The sequence below is a fragment of the Lissotriton helveticus genome, chromosome 12 (genome assembly GCF_964261635.1).
Source record: "Lissotriton helveticus chromosome 12, aLisHel1.1, whole genome shotgun sequence".
NCBI classification, from domain to species: Eukaryota; Metazoa; Chordata; class Amphibia; order Caudata; family Salamandridae; genus Lissotriton; species Lissotriton helveticus.
Genome location: NC_136073.1, coordinates 300,399,308 through 300,411,411, shown reverse-complemented (window position 1 = coordinate 300,411,411; position 12,104 = coordinate 300,399,308). Strand labels below are relative to the sequence as shown.

Below are 12,104 nucleotides of genomic sequence, written 5' to 3'. Positions count from 1 at the left end.
CAGCAGGCATTGTGATGTCAGAACTCGACACTAATAACTTATAAAAGTCGATCTCTGATGCATATTCTTTAGAATCGGCGACAGGGTGCATCGCATCACAAGTCACTTATTGTAAAGAAATTCGAGACAGGCAAATATACAGGGATTACAGAATCCCTTGTATTATATATGGGATAAAGTACCCCTTGCTGTACATAACGATATTGAAAGTCACCTCGGAGTTCCATAACTTTATCAACAAACTCAGCCTTAGGCTTCATTCCTCTATTTGGTTAGGAAACTCCTCTATGATGTGCAATGTATGGTGGGGGGTACTTTATCCCTTAAATCATTTTTTAGAGCTCAAGGCAGTATGTGTACATGAATATTCTCCCAACACTCCTGAAGAAGGTGATATACCAACTACTCAAATGAAACAGTTTTGCTGAAGAATCAAGGCACATTCAGTGTGCAATTTCTGTCTTCTATAGTGTTACTCTCGACTAGGTCAATGTCACAGGGTAGCTGGTGAGCCTACATTAGCAACAGGTATGAAAATAGGCCACAGGATAGCCAAGCTATCAATGTGTTGAACTTGCCATTGGTCTTACAGGTTTTTTTTCTTCTGCACCACAAAATGTTTTCATAGGTTGTTCTACTTTTCTACAACTCATCGAAATTGAAATTTCGAAATTCAGCTTAAATTGTAATGAACTCTTTATGCTTTCCTAAATCTATGTATTTGAAGCCGTGTTAGAATTCCAAGAATTAATCTATTAAACAGTACACTCTCCATATGTATACCTTAACAAATACAGGTTCAATAAGTTTATTCTGGCTCCAAATCCAATAAAATGAAATCCATGGGATATATTAAAACAATTAAGTGATGATCCCCAATGTATAAATAAGCGGTCCATTCAGTTGTACCTGGCCTCTTTAACACCACAATTTTACCTAGCCATAGGCAAGTATCTGTATTCTCTAACCATAACAATCATTAGTGCAGCGCTTTCTTTTTGACTTACGCCGTCATGTTATTGCCTGAAAGTTTTCTGCCTTGATAGGTGTTTGCTGGGTTCCTTGTCACAAATAATTTAATTGCAGCCCCCAGAAGGTGATGTTCAAAGTACTCGAGACACTTGTCCCCAAGGCAGAATTACTATTCTTTGAAGGCTTGATGTTCCTTCCTTTCGAATGTGACTCCATACAGAAATTCAGTCATTATAGTGAGTTGAGAAAAGGAACTCTTGTGCCTTTGTGTGCTTGGTGGCATCCGAGTGGTCAATGTGGTTTTTGGTGGAGGAGTGCTGCAGAATTAAGCTATGCCATTGTTCTTCCTGGACTTACACAACAAGGCCATGCATATCAGTTATCTATACTTTAAGAACTGTAGCTACTTGTTGAGATCCCCTAGAAATGTTTTGATTGTTTTTTTTTATTTTTATTTGTTAGAAGTTTTACAAGGGGGAGCTGGCCATCTCATAGATCCATAATGAAACTGTCATGAAATGTATCTGCGACTCGACTTGTTGCCACAGACAGTAGTACTATTTTAGTTGCATCCTCGAAACTCATGTGTTTTTTCTTTGCTGTTGAACAGAAAAAGACCTATCAGTGTATCAAGTGCCAGATGACGTTTGAAAACGAGCGAGAAATACAAATCCATGTTGCCAACCACATGATTGGTGAGACTTTTTTTCAGTTGTTTACAGTATTTTGCACCTCCATGTCTGTTGTAGTCTTATCACTGTCCATTTTATTGCAACCTTAAATGTACTTGATTGATTGTATTGTCGCTGCACTTACTTCATTCTAAGCATTGCTGTACAGATTTTCCACCCTTCTGAATCTCAATACATCTCTTTATTCACACGACATCCAAATGTAATGCGTCTTCTATATTCAAGAGCTTATTCCCCACTGTACAAATAACAAAATGATGCGTGCTAGCTGTCAAACACTTAAGAGCAATTGTGCTTTTATTGTGCGCGGCATTGAAAAGAGGTAACTACTTTCTTTATTGTCATTGACTGTTTAATGATTTTTTCAGGTACATATTTGTCAAACGCAAATGCTGAAGCTGTACACTTTTTTTGTGTGTTTGATTTTTGAAAATGCAGTTTTGCCGCAGTTTAGAATTTAAAAAAAGAATTATCTGTATAACTCTCACACATGAGCTTCCAGTTGAGATCTTGTAAGTACTTTAGATGTAACTGTTGGATCTAGACCAAGAGGTTCAGTCTTCTTAATAGGTGCAGTTGATATTGATAAGTGTAATGAGATTGGCTATACAGAGTTAAAGTATCAACCACTCTGGTCCTATGTGAACTGTCACATGATGTTGCGTAGGATTGGTGGTGGGATAGAGCACTCACATTTATGGATTCCTTTCGCGATGTTTTTCAAAAGATCACATTATCACATGTTATTGGTTGGGGTATGATCTTTGTTCCTGCAATAACGCATGTGTGGTTGGATATCTGCCTTTTTCACATGTTAAGAGTCACACAAGGGTAATATGATGAGGAACAGTGATGGTGTTGCAGTTGAACTCGATTTAAACTCTTCTAAATGTTCTTTAAAGACTGTACATTTTGTGTTTGCTTGCCACTTATTTTTTTCCAATTATATGCATTTCATTTAAACAATCCTCGTTCTTACCCTCTTCGTAACTTCCTTAGTGACCTCTAGACGAGTTCTCCTTTTACTGATTAGATTCAGACTCAATATGATGCACCATCTCCTGGCTTCACTAAAGGGTTGGTATGCCCCGGGCCCTTTGAATCCATGTGGTTGTAACCTACCTTTATTGATATCTTTTAATATTAGGCAAGCATGTCCAGTCCTGTTTTTTTTCTGCAACTTTTATCAGATACTCATATTACTTTTCAAGCATGTGGTTTTCTCAGAGCTGTAATAAGATAACTATATTGGCTCCTCTTTTACAATTTGAAGCTGTTCCAAGAGTATTTTACGTTTTATGTGGGTTCCATTCTTGTGCTGAATTGTGCATCGTATTCGTTTTATCTATTGTACTAATGATTAAAATAAATACATTTGTATGTGCTTTTATAGTTACTATTTAACCGATAAAGTCTGTTTGATTGATTGAGTTCTCCTTACTTAGCCAGTGTAATCCTGCCAGTACTATGTGATTGTTTCTCTTCTTTGAAATCCTGCAGAAGTATGCATTTGTGACACAGCTGGAACACATGCATATGATTCTCATGTTCATGGAGATTTATGGCTATAGTAAAATTTATAAAGCATTTGTAACTGGAGCAAAGCACCTGTTGTTTTCCTGTCCTCTAGTCCATCCTGCTTCAATTTACTGCACCATTGACTTTCCACATTTTTTCGGATCGCTCTCGTTTGTCTGTTTTGGGCAGCACAGGAGTCTCGCATCTGCCAAGGAAGGAAATAACTAAAGTTACCTTGGCCAGAACAGTAGCTATTCACACTAACTAGGTCTTTGTTCAAACTACTAGACGTGGTCATATTAATCGAGAGTGCAGAGAATGGCATTATGGTAGGTCAAACGATAGCTCCACACCCCTCTATCGCCAACATGATCTAGCATATTCCCCATATATATCGGCTTGGTTAAAAATACAATTAAATAGATAATTCTAAGACCTTGAGGAAAACAATGTCCTATTTATTTATGTGTTCTGGTCCTGGCAGTCCATCGACACCAACACATACATACCAACAGACCTGATTAAGATGAGACTCACGATTTTTTATGGCAAAATGGCTTCATTTTAACTGCCTCCCACCTAGAATTACCTTTGCTTTAATCTATGTCGATGGAGAAAACACATTCCCCCGATTTTAGTTTTGTTTTTTTGTTGTTGTCAAAATCCGCCACTTTCCACATTTAAAACATTGACATGTACACAGTGGTTACCTTGTTCATGCCAGCCAAATCCATTACTTTTTTCAGAATCCAACAGTCAAGTTCTTGAGAACCGCACACACCATTGTGTGTCCAACCAAAGATTCGGTATCGTATGTAATTTAAAAATGTGGTGACGCTCCATTTCTTTGACCTAAAAGGATAACTCCTCGCCCTACACTTTTTTTTAGTTACCTTATTGTTAGATTACTATTGCTTGTATTTGCAAATTCGGGTGATAACTACTCCTTCAATTCACGATAGGGGATAGTTCTAAACCAGAAATGAGTGCCACTGCATTGACATATCTGTGCTTAATGACTTCTTCGTTTGAGGGTCTGCATTTTGGCCTGCGTCCCATGTTGCATTTAGAGAATCTCATGAGGGGCACATTGTTTATAGCATTGTGGTGTGCACATTCATAATGTCTCACATTTAACCTTTTGGCTCATTGTATTTTCTGCAGATTGCTGGTTTCAATATCAACAGGCTAGGCTTTTTATTCTTCTGGGTTTCACTGACTAAGTAGAACTAATTCCGGTTGCAGTGTACTTCATATCATTTCATATAATCCATGAAATATTACATTTAAACCTCATGAACATCATGTACAAACAAATAACTAGGACATTTCTCTTGCACTTGTTTGTCTTCCTTAAGGAATGAGTGGGGGGCCCTTTGCCACACACATAGGTTTAACCTTTTGATGGTTTGATGTAAGGTGATTTGCATGTCTATTGAAGGTTTCACCAATCGAAGAAGTACTTGGATGTAAGAGCCAAATTCAGTTTATCAGTGTGGATTGCAGTATGTGTTTTATAAATAGATGGCTTGTTTTCATGCATTTTCTTGTATTTAAACAATAACTATGGTATTCTCCGTGTGTAAGGATTTTTAAACGATGCATGCCTCCTGCCCTTCTCACTTTGTCCCCATCCTCTTTCCAATATACAGCACTATCTTCATTTTGCAATTTGTTTCCCACCTTTAAAAATGCACCTCTGAACTCTGCTGCATCCCTTTGGTTCTGATTCATTTTGCGTTCTTTCTGGTGAGTGGGCTAATTAAGATTTAAGGAACCACTTAAAATTAAAAACGGGCTGGAAATTGAATTCAGCATGAACATCTTATCAGTTTGCTGTAGACATGTCTAGTCAGGCAGGAGTTTCCATGGATTCCATTTGTGGTGGTATTTATTTTAGTAGAATTTATCAATTTCTTCTCAGGCTTCTCATCATAGCGCATGCTTGTTGCCAGAATTGTTCACTTAAGCAGGCACATAATTCTGTAGAGGTTGGCGTGCGTCTTCCTAATTGGGAGAAGCAGCGCACTTAACGTTGTCCTGGCTACCTAATGCAAGCAACAGGTAGTGAGGATATTGCCCAAATATAGTGCTTGCAATATTTGTTAGGCTGCTGAATGCAAGGCTGGGTAGCCAAATGCCTCTTGATATTCTGAAACCAGCCAGTATTGCATACATGGCTATTCGGGAAGCTGCTTATTACTTTCCAGCCACTGAACAGGATTGGACTGGTCTATAGGGCAACCAGGCAGTGCCCGATGGGCTGGTCTGACATGTCCATGTGTGGCCCGTTTTTTTTTAGCAGTTTCTGGGGCTATTTTAAGGCCAGGTGGCCTAGATTTTACTGTTGATTTCGCTGATGTTACCTCAAATATTGCCTGCAGCAATCAACAATACACACAGTCTCTCATACCTTCCAAAATACCCTTACAGCCTGTCTTTAGAAGGTCAAAACTGACCTGACTTTTAAATGTGGTCTACAATTTTCGCTATCTTAATTCTAATCGGGCCACATTTATTTTGGTGCCTAGGCCTATTTTTGTCCCAGTCCAACCCTGCCACTGATCCCATGGTAGGGTGGACTCTGACCCATGGTATGTTCAACCCCTGCCAGCCATAAAGGATGCATTCAATTTGGCCCTGCAAAAAACACATATCAAAACCAGGAGTTAAGCACTTGGTGCCAACGGTAAGTACATTGCCATTCTTTTCGTGATTAAATATCAATAGATATTTCTGTGCAATATTATATCGCAGAGAGTGCAGGCTTAGAATTGTTAGTTAGGGCATAAATTCAGTGCTTTTTTGTTTCTGCCACCCATAGCTTTAATGTAGTAAGATTTTGAATTGCTCCTCTATTAACCACAAACTATTGTAGCCTGAGCCATTTACTGTCTGTTGATGGATACACTTCGTACACCAAATGAATGTAATAGTTACTGCCAGTAAGCTCTTTGTATACACTTTTGGAACCTAGCATACAATATTATTGAATTAAATACACATGGGAACCAGGCCAGTTATTGCTTAGTTGACTCAGAATACTTGACTCCCTTATCAATATCCTGAAAACCAAAGTAATGATAACCAAACTAACAGGTTGACAATAAAACATTCTAAGACTATGCCTAAGGATTTGTAAAGTAGAACTTTAGCGAGCCCATAAAATACGCAAAAAGCATAGACATAATTTAGATGTGTCTTTCAATCTTAACAGTAGAAGGAGACCATAGCGAACAACTTTATGGGAAGAAAAAAATATGTGCGGGTCAATAAGTTGCTAATTTATAAACTACTGAGACAAAATGATACATTTAAATTCTGTAAATCCGTTATCAGGTTAGATAATAGGAGTGGCATTAGTGTTAATGGGGTGCCCCATTTAAAATGGCTTAAGTATAAGAAAACTCTACAACATGGGTACTCACAAACATTTTCCCTGGGGCCACAAATATAATCTGTGATTAGTGGTGGCTGGCATGACCTGTAGGTGGAGGGGCAGGAGTGGGGAGAAGGTGGGTGCGGAAGCGAGATAGCGCAGTGAAAAAAGACACACCTAACTTGCTGCCGGTCTTGCTTCCACTCCTCTGCTCCTTGCTCCTGCTCTCCTCATGGGACAGGAAGCCTGGTTCCTCTTACCAGTGCAGCATTGTGATTGGTTTTGAGCGTTCTGGTTCGACGCTCAACCAGGGAATGGGTCCTTGGCTTGTTCTCCACGCAGGCTGTAATGCAGCCTGCATGAAGTATCGGGAAAGTGCACATGGTGGGTGTGGGTGGCCCAAGAGGGCCGACCAAACAATCAGTGCACACTTAAGAGTGAGATAACCACTCCCCTCCTGCCCTACTCCCTGAGCAGAGCAGCCTCACCCACCTCCCCGCCCGCAAAGGAAGGAAACATAAAATGATAATATCTAAAAGTTTATATTCACTTTCCTGACACTGCTCAAAGCATTGAGGCGACGCTCCTCCGCCATAGCGGAGGAGCCGCCACGCTCTGTGATGTGACTGTGGGCCGCATTGATACCAGCAAAGTGGCAGTCGAGGTTTAGGGAGGGGTTTGTGGTAAGGTGGGTGTAAGGGAAGCTAGGCATATACATCTAGTGTATGACATTGCACAACTCGAAACCAAAAACTTGCGATTAATACCGGCTTCTCCTCTTAACCAAACTGTGTGATCCTAGGTAATCCTTTTTGTTTTTAATTTTCCCTCCATTTTCTTCATTAGCACTTAAGCACCTCGAAATACATGACTTCAGGATGTGTGCTGTACAAAGCCTTCTTCATTGTTTGATTTACTAACCTATATGTTGTTCATGTATAATAGAAACCCAGCCCCCAAAACGTGCCTCTTTGTGCACGAATGGTATTGTTATGAGGGTGTAGGGAAGAATGAATGCTCAATTCATGTTTGAAAACTATCACTTAAACAACATACTTCTCATTGCCCTGATAATCTTATGTACTTAGGTGAAACAGTTATGCATGTTAATGAATTATTAACAGACATATTTACTTTTACTGCAAGATGTTTTTTGTAAATGATGGCGTTCCCATAGCTAAGTGGTTTAGGATACCCTAGTTACTTCCTTTCTTTAATTTCCATTAACCTTTAAATAAATGCTTGCAAGTTTATTTAGCATATTTTTTATGTTAGTGCGGAGTCACGTAAACATTAGCCCAGTCCTGCTTCTGATCGGGGGGGGGGCATATGTAAAGGTCTGGAGGGCCGCTTGTGACCCCTGGGCCGTATTGTGAGTGTCACTGCTCTACAAACCCTGATCAGTTGGAGAGGTGTGGCGCCGTGGTCAGGGCGACTGATGCTGGAATCTGGGGATCAGGGTTCGATCCCCGGCTCCGGCGGCAGGTTAGCCCAGCACCATGTGACTCTGGGCAATAGCTTGCTTAATCTTCCCGACGGCCCCCAGCGCCTAGAGACCCATACGGGTGATTGTGCGCTTTACAAATGTGGATTATTATTATTATTATTATCAGTTCCACAGCAATAACATGAGCAAATGGACTTCAACCTGCTACTCTGGGGAGCCCTTAAGTACCGGTTACACTGAGCCGCACTAGAAGATTGCTAAAACGAATAGTGATCTAGGTCTTAATGGTATTCCTGGCTGTTTGTTTAATTTCTATACTGATTACTATACCTACTGGTTGTGTCGTCTATATTGTGCTAGATTCCAGCATGCACAAGTCCCACACGTATGGCGCAGGCCCATCTTGCACCTCATTTATAAGAAGGGAGAAACTTTGTCAAGGCTAGACGTAAATTGTGCTTCCTAGTGGTAATCCAGTGATTCTTTGTGAATTCGTTAAAAGACGAATGCTTGCTCTAAACCTAGGTACAACCACATAGGAGCAAATTTATTTTCCAGTTAATCTTTTGCAAATAGTATCACAAATTTGTAGAACTCTTTTTAAGCATGTTTCCATCACTGAAATGCATATTGAATCTAAGCTGGTTTATATGCCATGAACTACATCTTAACAATGCAAATGTTATTTTTCTATTATGTAAATGTTATTTTTCTATTATGTATACCACTAGCAGAAAAGGGACAAATTCACCAATTTCCCATGGTCTCATTTCCTATTCTCATTCATTCCGCAGGAAGGAAATAGGTTATCTTTAACATATTCCTCCTGCTTTGCTTTGTTTTCTGTTACAATTTACATTTTCTATTTACAGTTCGAATTATATTCTGTGGCTTTAGCTGACATTTTCATAACTGCAATGACAACATTCCTAATTTGCATAATGTATTAATTATCCGTCACGTTCACAGCTTTGCAAAGTTTTCCTGGTTTTTAGCACCGATAAAACGTCTTACCGCCCCTCGTTGTGTGCGGCTGCGATCACACTAGTTTAAACATTTTCCCTTGCACTGCCCTCTTCATTCCTGTGTCAGAGCAGTTTACAAGACACCTTTTCTGTAATTCTGCTCTGAGCGAAGTGTGAAGATTCTTTTTAGAGGAGTCATTAGCAGGCCCCACAATCGATTCTCAGCCTCCCCATACCTGCTAACGAGGGTGTCAGTGATGACACTTGCCAGTAACCTTTGGTGCTCCCTGTTCTGTCAGCTGAGGTGATCCAGCTTATTTCTGTGACATTATTAACCTGGGAAAAAAGAGATAATTGATCATGTTATAAACTGTTAAGCAGTACTTTGGTTTCTGCCCAAGCTGGTTCACTGGGTCACATCGGTGAACATAGTGCAGCCCTTGTAGGGCTGGCTAGCCGTGAGAGTGATATTTGCAAATAGAAAATAAGTTTTCACCTTGGTCATCCACACACTACAAAAAGAAAGGTGTGGGCTGCTGTATTTTCTCTAAAACACATTTATATTTGAACTCTTGTCCTTACTGGAATGTATCTCTGGTGATCAGGCGCGCAACGTCCATTGAACTCAAAGGGCTTCAACCCAACCCCCCCACCCCCCAGACCGTCGTGTGTGTCAGCCCGGGATGAGACAGCTTCCCAGGCACACACACAGCCGCACTCGAGCACTTCACGGGTCTTTTAAAGACATTTTGTTTGTTAATGAGGCTTTGATGTTTCCCCCCTGCTTAGAGCCCCTGCAGCTCGCCTCTGTCTTTTGCTTAAAGAATCACCCCCCCCCAAAAAAAAATTCTAAGCCCCTCCCCCACGAATTTGACTCTAGTTGTGCCTCTGCTGGTGATACAGTTATCTGGTGGGTCCACGGGACTCGCCATTTTGGGACCTTTACTTGCCTCATTGTGGGTATGGGCCTACAGTTCTCTGGGTCCCTAAGATCTGTAGGGTGGTCTGCACATACCTTGCATAATGTCCACTTTTCTTTTTGTGTTCCTGACACGGACTGTACTTCACCTTCCTGACTTGCCAGACATTTTTACGAAGTTTGGAGCTAAAACGTAATGCAGGATCCTCTGGATACTTATTCCGCTTCTGTCCGGTGCTCCAAGCACCAGTTTCTAAGTCTTTCGCTGATACATCAGCTGCCTCATTATTATTGAAAACAATAAGCTTACTTGCAATTCAAATATATTAATAAATGCTGCTGAAGTAGGATTTGGCCCTGGTAAGTGCAGAGCATGGGAGGAGATGCCTCTTCCTGCCACCTGCAAAAAGCCTTCATTGTTATAACATTTCGATGGACAGGAACAGTTCTGGTGTCCTCTTCGGCACTGGTTAACATGCACTTGAGGCTCGCGCTAAGTCAATGGTTACTACAGCTGGAGGAAGTTGCTCTGATGCGGTGAATGCAGATAGTTTGGTATCCATGCAAAGATGGTTATTTACTCCTGAGCAGATGCCAATTTCAATTTGTTTTCCTTTCTGGAACAGGCAAACATTTATTAAATAGAGGTTCCTAGAATATGGAATGCTGGGGACTTTAACATGGCAAAATATTGTCATGTGATGTGACGTTCCTCTTTCTGTGTTTTATTGCATTGCACGCTCATTTTCTGTAACGTTATTAGAAACAAGCTATGAAGATGTTTAATTTGAAGAACAGACCGGATCCTTATTTTTAAATAATATCAAACCTCAGCAAAAAGAAGTTTGAATAAAATTACCCTAAATACAATAAAGCCGTTTTTATTTTTTTGAGTGTTTATAGCATGCTCACTTCTGAAAGACTCAAGCTGCTGAATTGCAAGAACTTAAACAATTCTCTTCTGTGCATGTTCAGGGTGACTCTGGAGCATGCCACCTTCTCCCTCGGACGAAAGGCTTTGGCTTGGGTCAGTGGTTTTGCAGATGGCATGCACCCTCACTCCAGTACTGCAGGCCTATGGCAATTGCATTTGCTTTGTAGTAGGAGGAGAGCATTCCCATAACAAGAAGCTTCCTATGTGACTTTCACAGGTAATGCAGCTTATACAAGTATTGCCAGAGGCTCATAACCCATTCTCAACCTTGCAGAGAAGCCATGGTTCATGGGATAGAACACACTTGTTTGAAAGCATTTCTGTCTGCAGAGTTGAATGTGGAATCTTAAATGCCCATCAGGATTTAGAAGACTCAACAGATCAGAAATTAAACCACCAGCAACTCAGTGAGTCTTTTCAGCCCATAATGGTGCTCAGAGAGGGATCAATGAAATAAGATACATTCTGAATGTCTCCTGTAGTCCACTTGAATGTTGAAAATGAGATCATCCTGAAGGAATGCTAATCATTACCCCACAATGCCTTTTATCTATGAAACCATTCTTGAGTACATCCACAGCTGGAGTTGATTTCTAGTCTTCATTGCATCACTAGGACCATGCCACGCCTGTTTCATGCATCTTCTGCAGCTTTCTAAATGTGTGAGGTTCTTCACCAGAATGCATACCATGCGTTGCAGCTTCATCAGTAATGGGGGCAGGTTCAAGTAGCAAGCATTATTTAGCCAAATTCAAGTGTAGAGGAGATGTGGCCTGTGATTCAGCCATTCCCTTAATAGACTCGGGCCAGGTGCTGGAACTAATACTCCACAACCTAAAAAGAGAAGGAAGGAGGAAAAACACCTGGATAGAGTAAAATACAATTAAAAAAGTAGCCACTCCGTACCTATCCGTCATTCTTTCCTAATCATCTAAGGGTGGTCCCTAAAATCTCCAGCCAACCTGAAGATTAAGCTCTGCTGTAAGCAGTTTTTAACAGCCTGTAGGAGTAAGCAGTGCCGTAAGGAGGTTCTGCCATCCGGAAGGAGTGAGCATTACTCTAAAGCGCTTCAGCCAACCTTAAGGACTGAACTCTGCCATAAGTAGCATGTGCCAAATTGAAGGACTGAGCTCTGTTGGGAGGAACTTCTGCCTACTGGAAGTGCAAAGCTCTACAATGAGATGTCCATCTATGATGGGAGACTGAGCAGTAAAGCTAGATCCCTTGTCTATGAACACTGTTGTACCACCCCAGACATTTGCTGTACATACAAAGGAG

The 12,104-nt window shown here is 40.7% G+C and overlaps 1 protein-coding gene across 4 annotated transcripts in view; it reads left to right on the top strand.

Annotated features, from left to right (window-relative positions):
* Positions 1–12,104, top strand: part of ZNF423 (zinc finger protein 423) — a 504,645-nt gene that overhangs the window by 306,931 nt on the left and 185,610 nt on the right. For all 4 annotated transcript variants that reach the window (XM_078671308.1, XM_078671307.1, XM_078671310.1 and 1 more), the window contains one exon: positions 1,583–1,667. In XM_078671308.1, coding sequence (XP_078527434.1) covers positions 1,583–1,667 — 85 coding nt within the window. The remainder of the gene's footprint in view (positions 1–1,582; positions 1,668–12,104) is intronic.